The sequence below is a fragment of the Astatotilapia calliptera genome, chromosome 6 (assembly GCF_964374335.1).
Source record: "Astatotilapia calliptera chromosome 6, fAstCal68.1, whole genome shotgun sequence".
Lineage (NCBI taxonomy): Eukaryota > Metazoa > Chordata > Actinopteri > Cichliformes > Cichlidae > Astatotilapia > Astatotilapia calliptera.
The window spans coordinates 32,568,155-32,595,913 of NC_137427.1; the positions used below are offsets into that span (position 1 = coordinate 32,568,155).

The 27,759-nt window shown below is 40.8% G+C and overlaps 2 protein-coding genes across 3 annotated transcripts in view; one reads left to right on the forward strand and one right to left on the reverse strand.

Annotated features, from left to right (window-relative positions):
• The first annotated feature begins 423 nt into the window (after positions 1–423).
• vasna (vasorin a) overlaps positions 424–27,759 on the forward strand; it is a 44,108-nt gene continuing 16,772 nt past the window's right edge. The window contains exons 1-2 of one of the 2 annotated variants that reach the window (XM_026171746.2): positions 466–699; positions 3,882–3,958. The gene's annotated coding sequence lies outside the window, so the exon portion shown is untranslated. Of the gene's footprint in view, positions 700–3,881; positions 3,959–27,759 lie in introns of both variants that reach the window. The other variant, XM_026171747.2, reaches the window with a different exon arrangement.
• Positions 23,788–27,672, reverse strand: LOC145429529 (uncharacterized). Its single transcript, XM_080303166.1, has one exon. The coding sequence runs from the start codon at positions 26,911–26,913 to the stop codon at positions 24,583–24,585; it is 2,331 nt and encodes a 776-aa protein (XP_080159292.1). The 5' UTR covers positions 26,914–27,672; the 3' UTR covers positions 23,788–24,582.

Consider the following 27,759-nt stretch of genomic DNA (forward strand, 5'->3'; position numbering starts at 1 on the left):
GGGTGCGGGTTGCTTTGCTTAACTTACCGAAAAGGAGACACGCAAGTAAACAAGGACAACTGAATAATAGAAAATCCATCACTGACATAATCACATTGATCTATATAACGAATATTAAGTAACAATGTAAAAAAAATGACGCTGTGAAAAAGTCAAGTCACACCAAAATATTGTTTTTCTTTAAAATGACCAGAAATGACGCAGCACTGAAAATGACCTATAGGGTAAAATAATTTCTTTGTTTCCTGGTGTTTATTATATTTGTATGTAAATATAATTTATTTTCAAAATAAAATAGGCCGTATTATAAAGTGAGGTGGAGAGTAATGGATGGCGCTCGCAGGTGCAGCCTGCCTCGAGGTCGCGCACGGCAGCGCGCTCCGGCTCTGCACCGTACCTCCCACTTCCCCAGCTTGTTTAAGTGCTCGCCTCCTTTACTTCAATGAGCAATATTGTTGAAAAGTCAGTGCGCCGCTGAACGCCAGCGGACCACAGTCTTCAAGCACAGCCTGCGCGCTGCAGTGCCATGAGACACCTTCTGGTCTGAACTCCGTGCACACGCCGACCACGCTGCGCTGCAAGAGGAGGTTTCTGAACTTTTCTTGGAGGGTTTTGCATTTGATAGGAACAAAGTGGATAAAACGTCCGGGTAGAAGCTGCTCCAGCGTATTCCTGCGGACTTTGGGTTTCTTTGCCAAGGTAAGCCTTTTTGATAGCCACACTGAAAGTTGTGTGCACAGTGAACTGTGTTGTGGTTCCTTTAATTCTTTGGATTGAAGCGATTTGTATTAAAGAAAATCTGCTCATGCGTTTGGGTGCTGTGATATCGATTAGATGTGCAGAGTTAATCCGTTCTTCTGCAAACTTGGACGCTCCGAAGCACACTCGTAATTAATCCGGCATCGGCTCCTTCTAGTACCTTTTACTCAGCCAGCTCCGGACGTGAAAGCTTCCTTTGTGGTTGTGATTTTGTCAGCATATCCTCGCATTCCTCTCCGCATATACGGGTCAGTATCTCGGGTCAGGATCTGTTGGACAGACGCGCTCAGAGGAGACGCACTTAACAGAAGAGACGCTGAGAGGACCGTTTCCTACAGAGATACATGGAAAACAGGATTAGCTCTTATCTTGGTCGTTGCTTCAGACCGTGTTGGAGTCGCATGTATCGGATTAGAACTCGTTATCTGCCCCTTCACCGTTTCTGTCTCTCCCACCTCTGGCTGCTTGAGACTTTAATCTCCGCAATTAGCTGTTGATTCCCCAGAGACAAATCAAGGTATCACCTCTGGAACATACCGCCAGTCAGTTCAGAGTGATGATTTCATTTTGTTTTCTTTGTGATGTTATCCTGTCAAGCCTGGATATATATATATATATATATATATATATATATATATATATATATATATATATATATATATATATATATATATATATATATATATGCACATTTTATTTAGTGGCTGTTTTAAAGAGTTTGCCTTCACTTATATTTTAAATATAAAAGTATGATGATGATCAAAAACACAGATTCCAACTCAAGTTTAAGGACTATTTTATTTTTTTGCGCTTGTCTTTGGTTGATGTTTCTGTAAACTGAACACTTAAAAAAAACTTTTGATATCAATGAAAAACTTTGTAAGTTGAACAAGGTGCTGTCATTTTTGGGATCATGTGGTGTGGATTTCTCACTTTCCCCCCCTGACATTTTATAGAATAAGCAACAGAACACAAATGCATAAACCTCCGAACTTGATAATAGAAGGCAAGGAGTCAAAGATTCCTCTAGGGGTTTTGGAAAGCTGTGCTGGGCATTTTACTGTTTTCCAGTCATCCACTTCAGGGTAGCCTGTCATAGGACAAGAGGCAGGGTACAAAGGTTTTTTCTAACTTTTGAAAAATAAACAGTTATTCTAAACAATATTTATATCTTATCCATCCTTATCCTTCTATCTTTTCGATTCATCCATCCAAAAGAGCACTTTTAGTCATCAATATTCATGTCTAAACTCTCTGATACTGCAGTGGTTATATGTAGAAGGAATGCCTGCAATGCATGGCTGACTTGTTGATCTAATAAATCTAGACAGCAATATACTGAATCTGACCTCCCGTCTTCTCCTTATATTGCAATTCGCTGCCTTCACTGTCTGCTCCGTGATGAGTTTGGGGTAGTATAACAAACCCAGCGTGGAGTATGACTATGGGAAAAGCAAAGAAAGGTGGAGACAGATGGGATGGACAGAAGTGAATACAGGAGAGTAAAGCAAACATTCCTGACGCGGTGTCTCAGCAATTTAATTAAGGTTTCTGGTGAGATGCTGCAGCGAGCACCTCGAGGTGAAGGCTTAACCTCAACTCTCCTCATCTCAAGCTTGGACTAATCCCAGGGGTCAGCTAATAAGTGTTCAGGTCGAGCCACCATGACAACTAAATAAGGGGGAACATGAAGGAAAGTTCCTCCATCAGGGAGTTAATAAGCTCATGAATGAAGTAAAGAGGTACAAGGTGAAGAGGGTTGGTTGGATGGATGTGTGTGTGAGATTTCACTTGTTATCAGCCACACCAGCTAACACCCCCCCCCCCCCCCCTCTTAGTGGAGTTTAAATGAGCCCTGTGGTCCTCAGATGTTTCACAGCTAAAAGTAACCATTTATACAGAAGACATTACATTTATTTGCATTTCCACGAGTCTTCCTCTAAGCTCAACATTATTGACTTCTTTCCTAGCCTTAACATCTTGACTCTTTACTAAAGGAGTGAACATAGCCTGTGGATCCAAAAAGTGACTGATCCTTTCTTACTAATGGCCAACAGGTGGCGACCCACCAGCCACGTTCTACAGTAGTGAGCCCACTTCTCCCTTTATTTCTGACCTCAGTAAACCCGTTCTTAACGAATTCATGGTTTCAGGTGCTAGTTTAAAAATCTTAGTCAATGCAGTCTGATGTTCATTTTGTAAATTATGATTTTGAGCGATAGAGCAGGGTTATGCCTTAGGGTGTGGCTGTCTTGTGATTTTGACTGGCAGTTCGTTACTGTCCCACTCCTGATCGTCTGCTTTCAAAAATCCAAGATGACAACACCCAAAACGCCAGGCCCACAAAATGATGGGTGAAGTCATAGTCGGTACATTCATTTTTATATATTCTAGGTATATAACACTAGGTAGACTTTCCATAATGTGACTTTGCAAATGCATTCACATCCACATAAGTTGAATAACACCTAGCTCTTACACACAAACACACACACACCCCTCCTTTGAGGTTAGAATTTGGTCACTGTACCAAACTTGAGTAGGCTTTTTATTGGTAAACAACATTAGTGACACAAAAAGCGGTACTTATTTTCTAGCCCTTGTAATGAAGTGAACTTCCCTCCAACATCGTGCTATTTATATTTCCGTAGATTTGTAAGCCTCGATGAGCTGGCGGCACTGTTTTTCTTGGCTTTCCTGAATGAAAAGTTTCTCCCTCCCTACTTCATCCTGACACTTTTACCATCCTGTCATTCCTTTCTTGTTTTCTCTGCGTCCGCTGCGTTTTACATGTGCAGATGGGACATTTTTACATTGCAGAGAGACTCCCGTCAAGCCTCACCCTCCTGCTCCCTTGTTCTGGTTTCTTCTTCTCTGTTATCCAGCTTTGTTTTTTTCTGTAAGACTAATGCTTTTTTGTGGCTTTCTCTTTTATGTGGAACAGAAAGTCCCAATTAATCCAAGGTAAATTGTGATAACCACCCTCCCTGTATCATAATCAGTAACAGAATTTGTTTACATTCAGTGACACTTTTTTAAGTTTTGGAGCGTTTTCACACCTTTTTTTACACTCTGTTCTAAATCAATTGACGAGTTTGTAAACTTGTATGTTTTTCCAACAGAGAAAACTCCAAGTGAACTGAAATGCGTCACTACAAAACCATGTGAGGAGGTTTGAGAAACCAGGAAGTAGTGTGAGGTCAGTGCATCGAAGCTGAAAAAATAATGGAAATATTAATAGCACAGTGTTGGAGGAAACTTTACCGTATTACAGGCACCAGACAGTACATACTCTCAATTATATTAATTATACTATATTGCCTATAAAAACTTTAGTCAGCTATTGACCAAATTCAGGCCTGAAGGTCAGATTGTGTCTGAGGTGGGAGCATCAAATTCAGTATAGGAAGAAAGTGCTGTAGCCTGAACTAGTGGATAATTTTTACTCTTGACATTTGTATTTATCTGGGTGACTTTAATCATTTTACTTCTGGTTGTTACAGTTTGTGTACTTTGCATATCTGCGGTACTGCTGCATCCCAGAATGCACAGCGTTTAGCTCAAATTTGCAGCGTGCACATGGTGTTTGGCTTGGCGCGAGCTCACATTCAGATCATATTCTCAACATAAACGAACCACTCTGGAGTTCGCCTGATACTGGACTGAGACCACCTCCTATCAGGGGTGGTCATTTTGGTCCACACCCAAGTGCCATTACCATGTTCACATCTGCACAAGTGAACCGCACCAAGGGTGGAAATGAAACAGAGTTCGAGTTTAGCTGACTCAACAGCGAATGTGCGAAAACACCCTCAGTCTGTTTAGAACTCCAAAAAGCTTTCAACAGAAGCCTTGCAATGGAAAAAATTAATGTAAGAGACCTCATTTGAAACTGACTTTCATCTGCTACCTTGTTTATTTAGTGCTGTTCTGGTGTTTAGCCTTAAATTTGTTTCAGTATACACTAATAACATAGAAATACGTGTCTGAATCTCAAATAAAGTCCAATACTGAGTTTATGTGTGTTTAATTTGTTGTTCATAGTTGTAAGAAATTTTAAAGCATATCTCCTCTCTCGGAAAAATCCATTCCTGGAATCGTTACATTTTCTACAAAAAAACATATCAGTTGAACAGTTGAATATTTACATAGATATGTCTTCACATTGTATCTTTAAACCAAACGCTTTATATCATCAGCTGTTATTCTGCCGTTATTCAGTTGCAACTGTCATTTCCATCACATTGGTATTTGAGCACAAAGTGTAAAGATAGAGGGAAGAATTCGCTCTTGCTGTTGTTGCAGATGTGCGGTGGGTTGAGCTGCTTGTCAGCTCAATTGAGAACATTTAAGGAAGTGAGGGCTACGCTGATGGAGCAGACGTCCAACATCAAGCCTCCGACTGCTAATAAATCATTCTGCCGAGTTGGGTCATTACGCTGCTCTGGATTTGCTCCCTTTTGTTATTTTAGCAGTTGATGAATGCATTTCTTTCTAACTTAACTAGTGTGATAAATTTAAACAATTTAAGTGTCAGAAAGAGGAACTTGTATCATGTTATTATCTCAATGACTGAAGTATCCTAATTTCCACAGTCACAAAAAACATCTTTGAATTGTTTTGTGCAAAACCTTTAAGACAGCAAATTTGCAACGTCATGAAACACACAACCACTTAAAAAGTACGCTTATACTCAATTTACTTTAAAAAAAACCCCAAAAAATCGAGACAAAGATTGTTTCAGTTACTGGAAGTGGATGCCTCTTTTTTTCTTGCAGCCTGTTATGCATCTAATTTTTGCCTAAATCCACTAAAACATTCATTTGAATGACAGGATTTGGGCTATATTGCTAAATTTGGTCTCTGTTTTCAGCAACATTAAAAAAAAAAGGCTCTTGTTACATCTTTACAAGCCTCCTTGACAGCCGAGGAATTCAAGACTCAAACAACACATAACAACGTGAGGCTTAACACGCTCACCAGAGGGGAACCTCCTTGAGTTTAAACCCTGCCTACTCCCCTTCCACCACCAAGGATGGTTTAGGAGTTGTTACTCCTTTTACTAACCCGTGAAGCATGCCCCCCCCCCCCGAACACCCACCCTCACAGTGTGTTGTATAAACACTGGCGGCTCAATAGTCAATAGGAAGGTAAAGAGCGTGACACATGCATGCTCCTTGTAACATTCCTGCGTGGTACCAGGAGACACCAGGAGATGTAAGATGCCTCCAGTAGAACAACTGTGTTGCTTTATGCAGAATGCAGGATAGTCAACCTTCTGATGACTTGAAAATACCTATTTTTCCACTCGGTCATAGCACTTAATGTGTGACGAGTTTAAGAACAAAATCTTAGTATTCAACAAAAGTTCCCCTTGGGGTTGAGACCTTAATAAAACTGCAAAATCAGCTTCTAAAAATGACAATGACCATTAAGCAAGTAAGCATTTTCCTTGCCAATTGAGAGCTGAGAGAATCAGTCTCTGTTCCATATAAAGAAAGCTTTCAAATTCAGACTTGCTCCTTAATCTGCCTTTAAGATAACACTTCACCACCCTGTCCTTCAGTGGGAGATATACCTGAGGGCAAGTGTGTATCTATGTATATGTGTGTGTGTGTGTCTTTGGATGGGGGTAGTGTAGTAGATTAGAGAAAGCCCAGCTTCCAGCCCCCTCTTTCTGAGCCCCTTTCCATCTTTTTTTTTCCTCCTGGGGGCACATAGTCTTGCTTTGCACGCATACACACCCTTTCATTCCCATTCACAGCACAAGTCAACACACACACAAACACACATGGCCTGGGGACTGCAGGGTCTCACAAAGCATTTCAAAGATCAGAGGTCTGGACCTGTGATATTTTCAACAAGTCAGACAGACAACAGGTGAGGACAGAGGCCGTTTGACAAACCGGCATTGTTGCTCAATACAGCCGCGTGCACTAAAGTTGACGTGTGTGCCTAACTAGTTGTACGCATCAGGACTTTTGAAAGATCGCTGAGCCATTGTTAGGTGAGGTGTTACTTTAGGGGACCTCTATAAGTCTGCATAGAGGTGCATGTGTAGTATCGTGTTTACTCTCAGATAGGTAAGACCTGATTTTGTCTGTTTTCAAATCTCCGTTTGCCTATTTGCACAATTCATGAGTGAGGTTTTTTTTTAAATAGAGAATATAATGCACATTAACATAAACAGTTATTCGGTTACATTAAACACCCTCTAAATTTCAGCTCTGTGAGACTGCACAGAGCTGACTACAGATGATTAAGTAGCTTGTAGAAGCACCTTTAGCAGCAATACCTCGACTTGCTGTTGCCTTTCCTGCTCTACATTGTCTTATAAAACAACAGAATTCTGCAAACTACAGAAACTTTTGCTTTTAGACGTATAGTGAGAAATAATGAGAGGATGTGATGTAAATCTTCTATTATATGTTTCCTAAAATGTTAATGCTGGTCTGTCACAATATTACGCTGCTCAATGCTTGCCTTAGAAGTCAGATATCGGTGCTGGGAGTGACATCACTCCTGTGTTGAGCGCATTTTAGTAGTCAACTTGGAAAAGCAAGGAAAAACAGGACCTGTTTAGCCCCTTAGGAAGGTACAGGCATCCATGCATCACTAGCAATGCAATGTAATGGTTATTATTTTGGCTTAAAAGCACAGCTGCAGCACATTGAAAGGCAGATCCTGGTCAATGCCCTGATATCACTTATTTAGCCAATCACAAATACACAACAGTGACTTTAAAGATTGCAAGTTGTACAGTTTTACTAATGTTAACATGCATTACGTGCGTTGGTCGTGCGGGTGTTGGTGTAAGGCTGGAAGTCTGACCTGAGGGGACGTTCCAGTTGAAAATTCTATCTTGGACCTTAGACATTTCGACTTCAAATGGAGTGCACCAATGGCTCTCAAAGCATGCATTATCTTGGTAGCATTCTGCAGTCTTCTTTGGTGTTGTGTTGTCAGGATTGCACATTTAACTCAGTGAAGAGTTACTGAAAGCTTGCTATGGCAGAATGAAGTCAAGAGTATTCTTAGGACCGATTGCTAGCAAGTTTAGTACCTAATTTCTAGAGCTGGGCTCAGGCCATTGTTTTTCGGTAGGAATCTGGTTTTAAATTTTGTATTTTTAAATTACTAACTTGGAGACTGATATCTTAACTCTAAATAAGACCTTAGAGTTTCCCTGTGATAGCAACAGAACAGTCAGTTGGTACATGAGAGTACTGGAAGGATAATCTCTAGGCGGTTGATCAGGCTTTGGTGTAAGTTAAGGGAGTACCAACAAAAAACCCACAAACCAACTAATTAATGGTTGTTAGTTTCAGGATTCCTCTTTTTAAAATGCTAGGTGAAACTAAACTGGGTATTCCAGCTTCCTCCCACAAACGGAAGAAAAACATAGTCTTTGGTTAACTGGACGTTGGTGTGAATGTGAGTAAAAATGGTTGCTGATGGACTGGGGTGGGCTGGATAGTCCAGGTTGTACCCTGCCTCTAGTCATATGTCAGCTGGGATGGCCTCCAATAGATAGACGGAGTGTAACAGTGACTAATGAATGAAGAGGCATAATTGATCCCTTTGGGGGTAAAAGGAGTTGTGCAACAGTGAAAAGATATCAACAAAAGTTACTGTAAAGTTGGCTGAATCACATCCATGACTGCAGGTGTGATGCTACACTTGTTACCCAAGAAATTCAACAGTCAGACACTTAGTGTCTGTGAATAACATAAATCACTGCTTCGCTGTTCAATAACAGCCTCGGGTGGATTAGTAGCAACTTTATGGGCTCTTTGTATGAATGTTGAGTCTTGCCAGTTATGTTGTAACTGGCAAGTTACCATAACTGGCAAGACTACTGTTATCAATTAACAGAAATTCTTTCATGTAAGAGGATAAATGTCATGCACATGTCAATCCACAATGATGATGTGTAAAGAAAAAAGCTTTTAGACAGTGCTAATCAGTACAGAAGTGCATGCTAGTGCTCATTCATATCTTGCATAGAACTTTTGTTGCCTCTCTCACATACATACTGATAGAAACACACAGGCACGCACAGTCACAGGTCTTCCTTGGGGGCCTCGCTGCAGCTGGCAGGGGATTAAGGGGTCAGGAGTTAAAGGGGGACTCAGTCAACCAGAAGACTGGGACAAGAAACTGACCAAGCAGAAGAAGGACAGGCAAAAAAAAAAGAAAGAAAAAAAAAGTGTTGAGTCTGAGTCAAAATTGCAATAGAGGTGATCCAAATAGGAAGAAACTCACTCGACTGGTTTCCGTTTCGCCAGGAGCCTGTGGTGATACTTGGAACACCAAAGCAAGACAAAAGAGTTTGAAGAGGCTTGTGCAACTGTTACTTGCTTGCTTATTAGTATGAGAGCAGGTTAGGGTCACGATGTTCCAAGGTGTGCGGCATTCTGAAAGGTGAAACTGACTGCAGTTAAGTCTGGAATATAAAACCTAGAAATTATTATATAAAGGAAAAGATAAGTAAGCTTTTCACAAGATGATAATATATCTTTCAGATTTTTCTGGCTTCACTGCTTTACAATGCCCAATGCATCTTGGGGTTTTGAACGAAAAAAAGATCAAAGTATTTACATATGTAAATGTTTATGTCTCACACTGCAGTGACAAAAAAAATCAAAGGCCAAAGCGTGTTTTATCGACTCAGCACTGTGTTTGCTGTAAAACGGAAATTCGGATTTTAAATTGAGCAGAAAGCTGAGAAGAATTATGCCAAGTAATTATTGTTCATGAGAAACGTCTGTGCACATCACCACTTTAAAGCTGTTCTTTTTATCTGTAACATGGATAAGATCATGAGGAGGATTATTTCCTGGTCAAGAATGACTCAGCTTTGCTTTTATTTTCAAGACAAACAATGTTTACCTGGGTACAACAACATTTTGGGTAAAAAGTGGCAATCACATTTTATTTAAACTCCCCCGGTGTCTGACAGCAGCTGTGTGTCTGAGTTACTGTAGTCTAACATGCATCTGACTTGGCACTTTACACACATTGCCGTCTCGCTAAATCCTGCATAGCAGAATGTGGCTGTGGGCGAGCCTGTGGTATTTTTAATTTGGACATCTTGTTCACAGATGAATTCCACTTCAAAGAGCGCAGAGGTGGATCAAGAGTTAGCTTTTAGCAGCTTAAACAACAATGGCAAGCAGAGGGGTTCATAGTGGAAATGTAGCCTGTGTATTCAAGTGTATTCATATCGATGCCAAACACGGATGGTATAAGATATGAAAATTCAACTTTGAAGTTTAGAGTGTATGCTTAAGATGGGACTCTTTTGATAATTTTATCCCCTAAAATTAAAATTATCCACACTTTTTGCTGCTTTGGGGTCTGTTAGTGAATTGTTAGCAGCAAATTAGCAGCTGTTCCATCAATTATTCCGTGGAATTGGAGATGGGTTGCAAAGCAGCCTGCAGATGTGCCGCAACTGTAGGCAGGATTAGCCGTGCCTTACGTCTTTGCATCCAAATGGATTGCATTAAGTATCAGCTGAGCCATGAGTAAAGGTGAGCTGATCTGTTGGGACTGCTGCAACTAATGCTGTGCTTGATTTTGAGACAGCAAATAACGACACGTTTTATTAATCTTTAGGATGCACTAACTAAAATTTGCTCTCAGATACGTGGCAGACTCTGTTTTAAGTTTGTAGATAGGAGCCAGTGTTGATTTACTAGTGTCCGTCAAATGTGCTCTACATTAGCTGTGACTGCTGGATAAGACACTCCATAAACATAGACAGACCAATGCAAAGTCCAAAACAAGCAGTCAGCAGGTCAGGCAACTGCAGAAACCTTATTCCATACCACGGATGAGGCCAAGACACACCAGACTCCCTTCCCCAGAACAGATGGGATATATTAGACAGACTGAGGTTGCAAGGATTGATGGAGCAGTTTCACAGGCTCAATTGCAGCAGTTTGGTCTTAATATATCTGTGCTGAGTCTTGATTGGGTTGCTGTTCAGTTCACAGACTTCTGGCGTTCACTAAACCCCCTCCTTAGTTAAATTTGATGGCTGCCATTATTCAAAGGGATAGAAAAAGTGTGCATATGGTGGGGTTCAGGATGGGATGTGTCCTGCTAAACCCAGAGTTTGCCAGTAAATGAAGGTGATAGATAACCTCACGCACCATTAACGTTAGCTGTTGTTCTTTAGTCTTCATATATGGTACTCTGCAAAAGTCTTGGTCCACCCCTTTATTTCTTTATATTTTGTGTCCAAGGAGCCAGACGTAATTGCTTTTTAATCATGGTCTTGAGCAATAGTTCTCCAGGTTTTCTGAAGGCCTTTCTTTTCACTCATTTTCAGTCGAGTCCTTGAAAACGAATATTTTCAGAGGAATGTTTTTTTTGTTTGTTAAGGCACTCAACACTGACCTATGAATCATTCAAACTTAAAAAAGGCGCCTGTCTCAAGGAATAAGCTAGTATTTTGTCATAAATTAGATTTTTAGGCACCTTGTTACTTGTACCCTGTTGCACAAACACAGTTTGTCCCCATTTATTTGTCAAATTGTGAACATAACACAGTTTGACAAATATAAATTGTTCCAAAGATTAGGAGCCACCACTGAAAAGACTGTCGCCTTTTTCTGTAGAACATTTCCTGAAAAACTTCCAAGCTTACTGGAATTGTACAAACTGTGTTTTTTACAACTCTACAAAAAAAGTTTTTAAGGCCAAAGACTAAATCCCTGCACCCATTTTCCAAGCAAAATATTAAAAAATGAGGAATAAGAAAGAGCAAAAGATCTTTAGGTGTTCTTTGTTCCTTCATTATTCTGCTTCAGTGAGTTTAGTTGTGAGAAAACACTAAGAAACTAAAGCTTAATCTATAAGGGTTGCTAAACGTTGCTAGATTTTTCAAAATAATTCGCACATTCTTGATGTTGTAACATAAATTGTTCTCATTAAAACAGTCGACTTTCGCCATTTTTTTTTAATGCAGGGATCTTTAAAGAGGCCTCAGAAGTTGCCAGATCTAGAGGGAACGTCACTATGTTTGCAACACTATAAAGAGCTGCCAGTTCTAATTTAGAAGTTGTTAAACTGAGATTAAACTGATTGTAGCATGGAGTGATTTCATGTTTTTCAAACTGAGCTTTTACCCCCTCTAACCAGTAAGAAGATCAGAGACAAACCAAATAAACTTACTACAGATTTTCTTTGCATGCCTTGCATGTAAAATGACTTGTAGATAGAAATCTAAGAGTTCATACAGGATCCAAAGGACTTTAAACTCCGTGTAGTCTGTCAGCTGGAGATAGCAACACAGGACAGCTGAATAAGCAGACACCAGAGCACATTAAAGTAAAAAGTGCACATTGACTCAGCCTTGTTCCTCTAGTTGAAACAAACAATTTTTTTTTATAAATGGAAGCTTTACATGTTGTATTTTAGGAACTTTTGTCTTGTCTTGTTGTCGTACTTTCTACAAACTGATGCTTTCCTAACTAAAATAGTGTTATTTTAAATAACCTGAGCATTAGAGTACTACGCTTGATTGCTGTCACTGGCCTCTTTCAGCTTCTGTGAAACAGAGATGTGAAGCAGATACCATCAGCTGCTTTGCAAAAGTTAACACTCTGCAAATTAACTGTTATAGGTACCTACAATATATATCAAGTCTAGCTATTAAATGGAGCTGGCATACATAAAAAGCCAGCCTTATTTATCCCATCAGTGCAAAATCAAAGGAGGTTACTTGTGGCTTCAGTGGGAGTCTGTGTGTATGTGTTGCAATTGTGCATTCACACTCCATCCATCTACATAAACACGACACCATTTTTTCTTCCTGTTCCTTTTCCAAACATCCCTCCGAGCCTCGAGGCTTTTCTGAGTCGTGTGTCAACGCCTGGCCTGCAGTGAAGCGTGTCAGCACTGCTCCTTCACATTTGTCTTCCCAGGAGTCTGATTCCAGCACGCTGTGCATTTTACTGCAGACATGCAGAATGGCATGTCTGTTATTTAAAACAAAAAAGAAGCACTGGATTTGTCGCAGATAGGGCAGCATATGTGGAATTTAAATGTAATAAAAGTTTTCATGTCTTGTTCACCATTCTCCAGCAGCTACAGTGTTCTTTGCTATTGCACAGCAGTGTGACATGTGACTCTCCAGCATTCATATTTTTAGCTTCAACTAATGACTTTGTAGCATTTTCCACTTTTTTGCTTTCATGGATCTTTTTGTGTAACTGCTGTTAAATCAACATGCTGTCATTCGGCACCACAAGTTAAATTAAACCAGTTTGATTTGATTCTGTAGCACACTCCTTAAAAACAGTTTGTTACAAAAACAGTTTGTTACAAAAACATACGGCTACTGCTATTAACAGTACAGTACAGCCAAAAGAGGTGATGATAATCAGCCAGTCACAATTTTTGTAATGTCTAATAAGCTTCCTTTTCCACACACCAGTGGCTGTAGCAATTACCTGTTGATACGCTGAGTGAAGTGCTAAAACTATGTAGTTTTGTCTGACTGCTTCACAGCTACAGCTGCTCAGTGGCATGGGTATTAGAAGTCGTTCCTCCAAGCTAAATTCTTTATTGACTCTCTTATTGTTTGAAAATCAATTTTCTTGGACTCTGTTTGACATCAAGTGACATAGTGTCAGGATCAGCTGGTCGATGGTTAGGTCAGTCTGCTCTCATCCGATCTATTTTCACTGGACAGACAACCATGAGCATTACTTTATAAGGGAGAACATAAAAAGCCTGTCAGATTAATAATTTTTGGCAGCGGGAGGAACAAACAACCTTTGAAACCACCCTTTACTTTGAGTTCTGTGGAAGTGCCAAAACCTGTTAGCACCTGCAAACTTTATGTTTGTGTTTACTGAACTTTTGCTGATTGTCACCAATCTAAGTAACACCTTGTTAAAAACGAATGGGCCAAATGTGAGGTTAAACTTTGCAAACATTTGCATATTAAAATGACGTTAACGCCATAACTGCATTAACGCGGCAAATCTCCGTTAGCGAGTTAATGCGGATCACCCCGTGCGTGGGGCTGCACGGTGCTAAAGCGTTAATGAGCTAACCGTGCTAACGCTGAAAGCACTATTATATATTCTAAAGCATAAAGGAATAAAGAAAACACTTGGAATGATTACCATTTATTTTAGAAGGGTGTTATATGTAAACAAAGGCATTTCTTTTCCTTTTTCCTCCACATTCCAAAGATATGACATCACAACGTGATTGGTCTGTTGTAATATTGATCCTGGACAAACATTATTATGATGATGAAGAAACAACACCAACACTGAGCGCACTATATATGCTGTAGCAAATTAAGGTAATCTTGATTTAAACACTTACAGTACATCCTCCTCTACTTCAAGCAGTCGATCGGTTAAAGAGACGATACAGCTTTACTCATCACTGAAATCAACATATTTTTGGTTAGCTATAATACTAAAGTCATAGTTTTGCAATGTGGGGCCATCAAAAAAAAGCATGCTAGCAGCGATAACAGAAATGAATCGGTTGCACACAGAGGCAAATTTCTGATTTAACCTATTCCTTTTTCTGTATAGTTTGCTGTTTAACATCCATCACATTCCTTCTTGAATGAAAACAAACCTAAGAAGTAAGACAGACTGTTAACATGACCTTTGACCTCGTGACACTACATCATTCGTTGGACGACTTAAGTGGTTCGACTCGCAATCTTACACTCTGCGGTGCACCACAGTAAGTTATAGTCACTTTACTGCAGACTGACTGGAAGGCAGTTACCGGTTATTCGAGGTATGTGATGATGAGTTTGATTATCTGTGAGCGCTGATAGTGAGGCAAGCACAAACAGATAGAAAACCTGGTTCCTGCCATTATAAATGGTGTGCTGGGAAGATGAGTAATTTAGAGAGTGTGTTTGTTTGTGTGTATGTTTCATATGCATATATTTCCCGTCTCTCACCGACACAAAGGCTTCTCAGCAAAGTCGCCCTCCCAGGACACATTTTATGTGTCTGTAGCTGCGTTCACACTGTGGAAATGCTGGCAGGGAACAGGTCTGGTCTTGTAAAGCTGATAGAACAGACGGCCTGGTTTAGCTCTGAACACCACTGCAAAGAGTTAAAAATCTGTTCCTGTGTAAAATGCAGCCTTTGTTTCTGGGTCATGAACCAGTCAAGGTCAGTGGCTTTAACTGAGCCAAACAAACATACACACACGCAGTTCAGTTTGCACTAATTGATTCCCCTTCCAGCAGGGACAAGAATGGGCTTGTGTGTGTGTGTGTATGTGTGCGTGTGTTTATTTTAAAGCATCTGTCAGGAGGTAAAGTAAATAGATAAGTGACAAAGTAAACACTCATCCCACATCGATGCCAAAATCGTTCTTGATGCACGTCTACATACAAACATGAACCGCTTGTGCCTCATATTAATGGGTTTTTCAGAAGGTGAAATTTGATCTTTAGATGTGTGACTGTAAACAACAACACTGCTTCTGATTTTTCACCACCCCAGTGAAATTTCCGCACAAATTACAGAGTACATTTTGGTCAAGCGAGAACTCCCATGACAGTTGCGCAAGCGGTGCTCTAGCATCCGAAGCTTGTGGTGAAAATAAGTTCCGGCATGTTCACAGAACAAATTTGGTTCTATGTAATATTTTGAACACTAAAACATAAAGAAATATAACATAATATAAAGAAATGTCTGAATAAATATAGTGTAACATGCTGGAAAAAGAGAAGCTGGTTGCATATCACCTATATGCAGGTAAACGAAAGTATATAGTAAGAACATTTCTTTGCTTTTCTGTAATTATTTCAGCCCTTTTGTATATGTATAAAAGATTATTAACTAGAATATTAGTTGGATAAGCTAACATAATCAGCGTGAGCCAAAAATAAATAAATTCCCAGCGTTTGCACGTTTGCAGAAACCGGGGTCTGACTTAAAGTCAGGTGAAAAAACCTGAATACACGTTTTTAATACACTTTCTCCAGTAAGCTAAAAATGTTGTGGAAATGAGACCTCCAGTTTCTTCTAAATTAGACTGAATAAGTATTACGTTAACATCCTCAAACTAACTTCACATCCTCAAATTTATGAAATGTGAGGCTACAACAAAAAAGAGGTCAACACAACCCTAAATTAGATAAGTGGTTGAGGAAATCGTTGGATGAATTAATTTTATAACTGCTTATCCAACTAAACTCTTTCTAAGCATACTAGGAGTAACTATTGTTTCTTTTTTCTGAATTGAGCAGTTTTTGTCTTATATTAGGCCTGATTCCAGGACAAAATAACTGGGTTTGCATCAGAAGTTAGTGAGGGCGATTGGCTTACTAGACCTAGCCTTAGAAAAAACGAAAATCAAGTTGTCATTTATTGATGTATATTGAGTTGTCAAAATTCATCAGGGTACAGGTGAGGTTAAATGTAGTTTTCATGGGGGGGAAGATTTAAAGTTATGGACTTGTGCGTACCCCAGCTGAAATAGGCTAAAAGGCAGCTGTACACCCTGGACAGGTCACTAGTTCAATACAATCAAACACAAAAGTGATTATAACCCCTAAAATCAATAATTATCCAAGATAATTTTATTGTTGGGTTCTGGTAACTCAAAGTTAGTTGAGTGCATATGAATGGGATACTCTGTACACATGGTTACAGATGGTTCATGTGGACCAGTAAACGGCCAATTAAGATAAGCTTCAGTTCGAGTTTCTGCTTTCTTAACATTCTGTCTCTGTGTATGTTTGCGGTGATGAACCAAACAAATGAAATTAGTCTGAACCAAACCTGAGCTTGATGTCTCAAAGTGCAGATAAGCTGTGAAGATGCTATCTGTCTTAAACTTGCACAAACCGGAGAACAGGCCTCTACCACCCGACTTTTCCCTCACAGTCATGCCTAACAGGGACCCTGCCAGAGGGCTGAACACACATGAGGGCGCCCTGTTGGCAAACAGGCAAACATCAGTCAGTAACTGGGGTGGAGGTAAGGGAGAAAGATGAAGGAGGAACAGTTACATCACATGTGTGTTTAACATTAAAGACGTAATTTGTCATATAAAATAATGATTGTAGGATGCAATAGAAATGAAGATGGGGCGGGCTTACTTAATTGAGAAAAATGACAGTAAAAATCTCAGAGAACCTTGGCTCTTTTTCAAAAGTCTTCATTGCTGTTGTGACTTCTATCACTGTCTTTGCTGCAGAGATTCTGTTTACAGTGAACAGTGCTTTAAAGTGAGCGACAAGTGACTGCAGGCCAAGAAGTGATAGATCCAAGGAAGGTGAATGAGGAGGCTCACTGCTTCGGGGTGACTCTACAAACATTTCAAAAAGACAATAGCAAGTTACGTGTGCGTTACTTATATCAGACTTGTTTTTATGCACTTACTCTTGCTATAAGGAAAATACCCACAAAAGGAGCATCTGGAGGATTACATACCTCACTGGGACGGTTTAGAATTTTTTTTACAAATAGTAAGAAGAGAAGGTGGGTGAAAGAATAGGCATGCTTGTATGGGTTGTGCCTGTTGCCCTTTGCCTGCTGGCACACCTGTGTGAAGCTGACTCCAGGTGACAGGCTTATTTACAACTGTTGATTGACAAAACAGATTTGGAAGCACTTGAGCGTGAAGACATGCACACAACCTTCGATTTTGTGACTTGTTTGCTGCTCCAATTGTTACATCAGAATACCCAACTGTGCTTGTGGTGCCTCATTGCTGATGTTGAGGCTTCAACTCTGTGGAAAACCCGGTGTCACCAACATTCACCCTGAATGCAGGCATGTGGCCAGTGTACCACAAGTAAACACATCAAGAAGAAACAAAAGCATATCAAGATACACAACCTTTGCTAAGCTTCTAGAAAAGGTTGTGGCTAAGCAACTTTTGGCAGCTCTAGATAAACATGGCATTTACAATAAGTTTCAGTCAGGTTTTCGTCGATTTCACTCCACGGAGACAGCTCTTCTTAGGGTCTCTAGTGAAAGCCTGGTGAATAATGATGCAGGAAAATGCTCTGTTCTACTCATGTTGGACCTAACATCAGCTTTCGACACAGTTGACCACCACATCCTCATTGAAAGGCTGAAAAATCTTTCAGCACTTTGTGATTCCGTCTTGAAAGGTGCTATATAAATAAAAATGTATTTATTTATTTATTTACACAGACATATTCTTCTAGTTAGCAAAATGAATGAAAGTTCAGTTTGTGTTCTGTTAGTGTGGTGTAGAGCTGTTTGATGAGTTAATAGCAGCAAGGCACAATAAATGTGTTTTCTGCCCTAGATTTTCTTATATAGCGCTTTTCTACTTCAACTGAGCAATCAAGGTATTTTTTACTATAAGCCTCATTCACACAGTTACACACACATTCACAGAAGTGAACTCAGTTGTACTCTGACAACTTGGGGTTCAGTGTCTTGCTTTACTTCAAACATGCAGTCTGGAGGAGCTGGGATGTGAATCACTCTGAGCCACAGCTGACCCCAAGTTTGAAGAGTTTACATCCCTGGGGTGAACCGTGAATGTTAAGGGTGATTTGTGACAGGAGTAGTGAAACGGAAGGTTTATAAGTTGATAGTGAGATCTGCTGGAGGCAGTGACACAGCTAAAAAGACAGGAGGAGATGGAGGTGACAAAATTGAAAATGTTAAATTTTTCACTGGAAGTGACCAGAGTGGATAGGATTAGAAATTAGTACAGCTCAGGTTGATCAGGTTGGAGATACACTTAGTGAAGCAAGGCTGAAATGGTTTGGACATTTGCAGAGGGATAGTGGATTTACTGGACCAAGGATCTTGAGGATTTAGCTGGCAGAAAAGAAGAAGAAAAGAAGAAGACCACAAAAGAGGTTCATGGAGGAGGGGAGGACATGCTAGGGATCGGGTGGAATGAAGGCAGATTATCTGCTTTGGTGAACCCTAAAGGGAGCAGCAAATAGCTCCATAGCACCTTCTTGTTATGCTGGTGGATCAGACACAAAAACAACATAATTGCTTTTAACTTCACTTGGTAAACACCTTATCACCTTGGTAAACACCTTTCATCACGTTACCTTATAACGTGATGAAAAAAATGACTCTTTAAGGTTTGCCAGGCACAGAGAGACCAAAATGCAGTTCAGCAATTATCATTGTTGAAAGGTACATCTGGGGCATAACAGATGTGCTTGTTAGAAATTGTGTCCTAGTAAGTCCTGGTAATGGCTAAGATTCTGATTTTAAAAAGTAGATAGCAATGAAGAGTAATAAAGCCAACCAATTCTTAAGAATCATTCAGTCCCTGTAAGATTAGCCAAAGTATCTGCACCTATTTAAAAACAAAGTCCAATCAAATACAAAACGACAACAACACTAACACTGTTCTACTGTCAAGTACTTGTCAGTACAGCTCTGTTTGGATTTACTTCAGGAGGAAATCTAAATCTGTTCAGATATTCTTCTGTATACATTTGCCCATGAATACCTCAAGCTAAGCTTACCTTCTAGTATTCTACTGGGAAGGGGACTGGATTTCCTTACGGAAATGTTCCTTAAACCCACAGATAGGACTCAAGGTCTAACAGGCAGCCGCAGCACACTGCTCTGCATTTTCAGCATAGCAGGAGCATAACTGGAACACTTCCACACCTTAAAACACCACACCAAGGCATTGGTGAAACCGCCAGAGGCCAAAACCATCCACAAAGCTGACTGAGGTTACTTTGTTCAGTGCTTCTATAATGGCTTCTCCTGGTAATTACACATCCTCTGCACGAATCTCATATCTACAAGGCAATAACCAGGTTAATTGTCATTATGTGCTGGCAGACTTAAAGTCATAATACTTTCACTGATAGATTTTTGTTTACAGGATACTGCAACTCACCCATTGTAAGTTACTAGAGGGCAGATACTGGATCCCTACTCTGGCTTTTCAGCTCAAATTGCCATTTATCTGATATTTCAAACCTCATAATATATCTGAAGCTACCCTTACCAGTGTCAGAAAGGTTGTCCTATCATACAATTTAGCTGGTATGTAACTGCTTCTATTAACAGTACAAAAGCAGGTACGGTTAATGAGAGACAGAGGGGAACATAGTAAGAGGAGTCACAGATACGTCTCTAAGTGTGGAGCTGCTACTTTGCCAAAAACAATGGTTCTATTAAGAGTACACAGAAGAACAAGTCAAGGAGTAAATGCAGTTGAAGAGAATGACAAAGAAATATAAATTGTATTTGTACCTAAGCTTTTAATGTAATTTATTTATCGTGGCTTTCATGTGGCTCATTGTGCATGCGATTCTTCTTCATCCTAATATAGATTGTCAGCACATGTGATGCCAAAAACCTCACAGGCAATGACTAACTTTGTGGGAATGTTTCTTTTATAGTTTCGATCATTAAAATGTATTATTTCACATTAAAGGACTGCACGAGACTCAATACTTCAACAGATTACTGCACTGTGCCAGCTCACAGCTGCTGTGCAAAGTAAAAAATCCTAGCTACAGTACAAGACTACTCCATATGGAGAATGAGAGGCTCATCGGAGACAGCTGATTATCTTTCTCTGTTATTTTTTCACACAGAAGACTTTTTAATTAATTATATTTGTAGAGGAAAACTACTACTAAAGTACTACTCCCATGAGTAAAAATCAAATCAATGGGAAAACAATACAATATATAAACATTTCCTTTGCGTTTTGTAATTTTTGGATTGTCATTTATAGTTTTTGGATGATTTGTATTTACAGTCATTGCATTGGTAATCTCAGACCATAAAGCCCTGATTATATATTCATTTAATCTCACCCAATGGTATATATTAATCTAATCTTCTGTTAATTTTTTTTACTATACTGATACTTGGGTTATGAGAATAGGTGATGCAACATAAATCCAGCTTGTTGACACTCTATCCAGATAAGACTGATGCAACTCTCCGTTATATGTTCCTAAGGCAAGAAAGAAAAGACGTCACGTCAGGCTCAGATTAACAAACTAATCCTAGAAGTCATCATAACTTTTGAGGTCATGGTAAAATAAAGAGACTTGCTCAACCACAAAATCCTTTACACAACTGAACTTTCATGCAGCACGCCCATCAGAATAACATTTCTATTTACTTTGTGTGTGTTAAGCCTTAATCTGTTTTATTTATAATATCCTTACACATGTTTGTCCATGTGCTTTCACATTCCTGTGCAACCCCAGTACAGTACAGATACAGTGCATGGCTATAATTGATCTTCTTACAAAACAGTTGTGGGGTAAGAGTTTTAGAAAGAAAGACCTTGTTAAACTGATTTTACTGGTAAGCTTTTCAAGCATGAGGTAACACGATATTCCTCTTTGGAAGATTTGGCACCACTAAATCAAGACTCCTTTATTTTCTAAAAGAAAATGAAGTAACCTCCCTGCAGAACAACTTTTTAACACAAATTTATGATCGCCACTTTACTTCTTTGTGCCCTCACCACTGATGTTTTTTCTTTCACATCTGCCAGTCTCTCCATCATCCAATTTAGTGTCAGGAGAAAAACAAATGTGAATAATTTGCTACCAAAAGCATTTGTGTTCTACATAATTTATCTAAATGACTGCTCAATTATTTGCACTTTTACACAGCCGTTGTAGTTGGTTCTTTTTTTTTTTTTTTAGCAGTTTCTGTTTACCAATCCTCATAATGCTGGTACACAGCAAAATCTCCAGTGTTAAATTAACACTGGAGATTTTGCTGTGTATGAAGTGTAATTAATACCAGTGTTTTAGGTAGCCTTCACCACCTAGCTGTCCTACTTTCTTTGACATGTAAGTACTTAAACTGGATAGGAATAAAGAGTAAAGACAATAATTATTCAATAATTAAACAACAATGTTCTAAATTTATTCTGCCCTTTTGCATTGGTCATTTATCTGGATATTCTAGCCAAGAGGGAAACGCAGCACAGCCTTTGGTAGCAGTAAGAACAATGCAAATTTCCGTAATTTGCATATTAGCTTTCAACACGAGCAATCTTTAACCTTCAACATACTATAAAATTTGCCATTATAAAGTTTCACAACTCCACAAATAATAAGATCAAATACAAAAGTTGTTTGACATTTGGATGATCTCCCCTTCATGGTTGTTTCCTTGTGCGTCTCTGGAATATTTCTAGTGCAGTTGCTATTTGTAAAGTTTCTGATATGACTATCATCTCAAGGGTCATCATGATAATCATTGATAAGAGCAGCATCTACCTCTACAATCTAGTGACCGAATGATAGTTTTCAGTGGGAGAAATGGCAGTGCAAACCCCCTAAGGTCATGCGTCAGATAACAAGCTTTCTGCAAAGAGTGTTGTTTCCATTGTTGATCTTCTTATGATCCTATTCTTGACAACTAACAGTGGTATACTTCTCTTTTGTACAATACAGTACAGCCAGCCATAGCAAGGGGGAGAAAGAGGGCAAGAGAGAGAGAGAGCATATGTTCTTTTTGAGGTAAATTATAATTCATAGCAAGTACCAATTTGAGGTTTATTTTTCATTAATTTCATTGCTGACATTTGGGAAAATAGTGACATCAGTCCAATAAAGTTTGATGGACCAGAAGTCATAGCAACAAACCAAAAGCAGAGCAGAATGTTTTGTACAAGCCTGCTCAGGTTTCTTGAGGTTGTTGTTATGACTTTTTTAAGCCATGTAACTGTTCTGCGGATTTTCAAAATAAGGTTCAACTTATAATAATGCTGCGGAATTTCTTTCTTATGTCGTCAAGTCACCATAGTTGTGCTTCTACAGGACCAAGACTCCTTGCACCTTGCTTTGAGAGAATACACAACACAATCATGTTTGGGTTTTGCCATGCACTTTAAGTTTAGATGAGTGAGTCTTTGTATACAGCAAATTGTGGATGAACTGTGGCAGGCGTCAACGAACCAGCTATTTAAACATCTTGCCTCTCACACTCGTTCTCTGCAATTCCCCATCTCCATTTATTCTTGCTGCCCACTTCTTATCACAGGGGAGGAGTAAAGTTTATGTGGGCCTTTCATTCTGTCTCACAGTGAGAGATGGCTGCAGTGTATTGTGGGTAACAAAATCCAGCTGTGTTGTAGACTCTGTGTTTGTGTGTGTGTCCTGGCGTGAACATGTGCAAGAATGTGTGCGTGCCTGTGTGAATACATTCAGAGGCCTGTGAGTTGCTGTTCTGCAGGTCGGGTGTGTGCCGAACTGTTTAATTTTCATCTTCTGATGAGCACGTTCCCCTTTCAACACACAGCCTCCATGGCTAAGGATATGCTGTGTGCCATTAAGTCCTACTGTGACAACAAAAAGCAGTGACATTTAATTATACACGTACGAAAGAATAAAGAGAACTGGTTTTGCAACAAGTTCTGTGACTGCAGCGTAATGCAGGATTACTTGCGTGCACTGTGTATGTCCATTTTTTTGGAGTGCTGTGCTTGGCAGATTCTTGGCTTTATGATGTTGGCACCCGGTTAATATCAGACAGCAGAAGAAACAGAGGAACTTAAAGTGCTTATGTTGAGATTGAGCTTTAAGCTTTCCTTATTTCCCCTCCTACTTATCCTGTCATTCCTTTGAAATTTCAAAATAGATGAGGTGTTTGTGAAGCAGAAAGTTAAGAATAAATGTGCTTTCCTGTAAGCTCTTTGAAAATATTATGTTTAAGGCATTTCATTTGGCCTGCCACAGTGGTGTTTAACACTTATCTAAAAGCCTTGCCAACTTATTTTCCTTTTACTTGACTGAAATTAACAATGGTCAAGATTAAACAAAGATGTAGAAAGTAAAGCATACACAAGTTTTAATAATTTACATTGCTGCTGTCTGACATCAGGTAAGTTTTATAAGTCTTGGAAAAATATTTCTGGTCAAAAAGGTCAAAAGACATAATGAGACAAGGTTTTGATAGATGACTGAAAATTATTTACACTGTTACGTTCTGGTCCCGGCAAGTAAATAAACGTAACAAATAGTTTGCCCCACTCACTTCCCACCCACGCACAAACCCCAACAACGACACCTTTTTTAAGTATTTAAGCAGCCATTTATTTACATCAGCAGTGAGCAATGCCAAAACAATAAACAAAACTCCCTATAAAACAATCCCTAGTCTTCCCTACACCAAAATAAAAAGAAGCCAAAACAAAAGACAAGTCACTTACCTAACTATCTAACGAAAAACAGGAGAAAACTTGTTCAACAAAAGAAAACGGCTTCTCACGCCTACTAGGCTGCGACAGTGAAAGTTATACAGCAAAGGAACAAAAAAGTGACCGCCACTGGTTAACTTATTTACAATTATTTACATGGCAAGGCTAGAGGTACACGTGAATACTCCAGCCTGCACTACAATGACACAACACACAACTCTGTGACCGAGTCAACGGGGTTCCAAACAGCACTCCCAGGTGACTGTCATCCGGACGTTAAGTACTGGAGGTGGTCCATCAATTATCCAGTCGGAAGGTGTGTAGAGACTCCACCCAGATACCTAGCAGCCACGCCCAGGTGTCCACCTCCTAGGAGAGAAAAAAGGAAAAATACCGCCACCATCCTCCGGTGGGAGGCACAACACCAACAAACACATCACTGGGTCATAACAGTTTCCCCCACCCAAAAAAAATCAAACATCCAACCCCACACAAAGATGTTTGATTTACGACCTAGAGAGGGCATCAGCCATAACATTCTCTAAGCTCTTATATATCGGATCTCAATGTTGAAATCCTGTAGGAGTAAGGACCAACGCATGAGGCGCTGGTTGCTGTTTTAGAAATGTTCTAGAAAAGAAACAGACTGGGTGGTCAATGCCATTTTCATCCTCCTGCACGAGCACTGCACCCGCCCCCAAAACACTGGCGTCCACCTCTGAATCCTTGGCCCCTCAGGAACCGCCCAGGGACACCAAAAGTCTCCAGATTGCGCTTTCGCTCCCCTGCCCACGTCAGTCTGAGCCCATTATCAGATGAGATGTTGTCAAAGAAAAACTTTGCTTTGTCATAGTAGCACTTTGGACCAAAATGATCCTCCCCTGAACTCAGCTGCAACCCCTCCTTTTCCCTTCCCTCAGAATTCCCATCTTTTAGATTCAGCCCCTCCTGTAACTTCTTCTCAAGCGCCTCCTTAATGAATTGCGCGTTGGAGGAATCAAAATCAAAGTCTGTGTCAAATTTAAGGGTGGGAGATGGAGCATTAGCCACCATCAGCTGGCCTCTTCTGCGGTCCCTATGCCGTCGAGGTCCTTGTCTTTTTCTAGCAGGTGGCCTGGTTTCAGCATTTTGCTGCTGACTGTCCTGAAAAGTGAATCTACTTGGGTCTGATTGCATGGTGGCTTCAGCGACCCTTGTGGTTTGAATATTTGTTCTTCTCGTCCCCTTGGGCTGCCTCCTATTCTGCTGCTGCTGTTGCTGGGATCCACTCGCACCTCTCCTCTGCCTAAATATCTTTACACTGACGGTTTGAACAGCCTTTGATGTGGCACGATCGAAACCACTGTTATCTGTAAGTGGTATATCGACTACTTCTGGCGACGGAAAAACTGTGCCGCCAGCTAGATCGTTTCCCAAGATGATGTCAATACCTGCAACCGGTAACTGGGGTCGCACCCCAAGCTTAACCTCACCAGACAAAAACTGAGACGAAAGCTGCACCAAGTGTAAAGGAACCCGTATTACACACATCCTAACTCCCCAGGCTAACACATCCGCCCCACAACAGGATTGAGCTGAAAACGGTAAGACCCCCTCACGAATGAGCGACTGTTTCGCACCAGTGTCTCGCAAAATACTGACAGGAGTCCGCCGATCTTCTCCTATCAAGGAAACAAAGCCGTTTGACACAAACGGCTTAAACTCCTTATCTACTTTATCATTTTCGGGTGCCATCACCTCCCCCCAAGTAGGAGAGTTTGTCTGTAGAAGGTTTATTGGGGAAGGAGATGTACCCTCCCTGGTCATTTCTTTTCTCTTCAGAGCAGGGCAAACCGCAATAAGGTGTCCCTGCTCATGGCAAAAAAAACACACGCGGTTCTCAACGGATGAGGGGATGGCACGGCGGGTGCCCCTTGGAGACCATCGGGGCGGGCCACCGGAAGACGGAAAACTGTGAGCAGGAGCCGAAAACACCACTTTATGTGTCAACACAAACTCATCAGCCCGTATAGCAGCAGCGGCGAGAGTCGTAACCTTCTGTTCGTTTAAGTAGGTTACCACAGTGTCTGGTAGTTGATTTTTAAACTCTTCTAACGTCACCAACTCACGCAGGTCTTCCAAGGTTTTTACTTCTGTAGCATGACACCACTTATCAAACAGAGTTTTCTTTTCTCTGGCAAACTCCACATAGGTCTGGTTGGCGGATTTTTTCCCATCCCTAAATCTCTGCCTGTAAGCCTCTGGCACAAGCTCGTAAGCGCGCAGGACAGCAGCCTTCACCGTATCATAGTCAAAACTGTCCTCCAGAGAAAGAGCGGTGCATACCTCTTGAGCTTTCCCCACCAATCTACATTGGAGTAAAAGAGACCACACATCCTTTGGCCAGTGCAGCGCACCTGCGATACGTTCAAACACTGTGAAATACGAATCCACCTCAGTTTCCCGAAACGCCGGCACCATTTTGATGTGTTTACTCACATCAAAGCCACCACCTGGCATCGGGGCCGGTGGCTGCGGAGATGGCGACTGCGGGGATGATGACTCCGGGGAGGGTACCTGCGGGGATGGTGACTGCGGGGCTAACCGAGGTACAGGAGGACTGGCAGACACAGAGGCTCCCCTCTCTACCTCCAGAGCCCTGATCCTCAAGTGCATAGCGTCCACCTCCAACTGCTGTTTCTTTAGCTCCACCTCCTTAATGCGCAGCGTTAACCGCAGCTCCTCCACAGAAGGGCTAGGTGGAAAAGGGAGATTTTTCAGTGGGGCAGAAACACCAGCAACAGCCCCCAGCTCAACCCCCCCTGCAGGACCCGGCTCACCAAACAACCCCCTGTCCGTCAACTGGACACACAGGAGCTCCCTAAGCTCTTTCTTCTTCGCAGTCAACGGCACAGTCACATCAAAGAATTCAGCAACAAGCAAGAGGTCAGCCTTTTTACACCTGTCCAACTTCTCCGCAGACGGGCTCAGAGTGAAGTCCTCCAACTTAAACTCCATCCTAACACACACACACACACCCCCCACACAAGAAAAAACCGCCAACCAAGAAAACAAGCCACAAAAAGAACCACCAAAGGGACGAGCCCCCAATATGTTACGTTCTGGTCCCGGCAAGTAAATAAACGTAACAAATAGTTTGCCCCACTCACTTCCCACCCACGCACAAACCCCAACAACGACACCTTTTTTAAGTATTTAAGCAGCCATTTATTTACATCAGCAGTGAGCAATGCCAAAACAATAAACAAAACTCCCTATAAAACAATCCCTAGTCTTCCCTACACCAAAATAAAAAGAAGCCAAAACAAAAGACAAGTCACTTACCTAACTATCTAACGAAAAACAGGAGAAAACTTGTTCAACAAAAGAAAACGGCTTCTCACGCCTACTAGGCTGCGACAGTGAAAGTTATACAGCAAAGGAACAAAAAAGTGACCGCCACTGGTTAACTTATTTACAATTATTTACATGGCAAGGCTAGAGGTACACGTGAATACTCCAGCCTGCACTACAATGACACAACACACAACTCTGTGACCGAGTCAACGGGGTTCCAAACAGCACTCCCAGGTGACTGTCATCCGGACGTTAAGTACTGGAGGTGGTCCATCAATTATCCAGTCGGAAGGTGTGTAGAGACTCCACCCAGATACCTAGCAGCCACGCCCAGGTGTCCACCTCCTAGGAGAGAAAAAAGGAAAAATACCGCCACCATCCTCCGGTGGGAGGCACAACACCAACAAACACATCACTGGGTCATAACAACACCAACTGATATTGATAATGGAGTGGATTTATATAGCGCTTTTCAAGGCACCCAAAGCGCTTTACAATGCCACTATT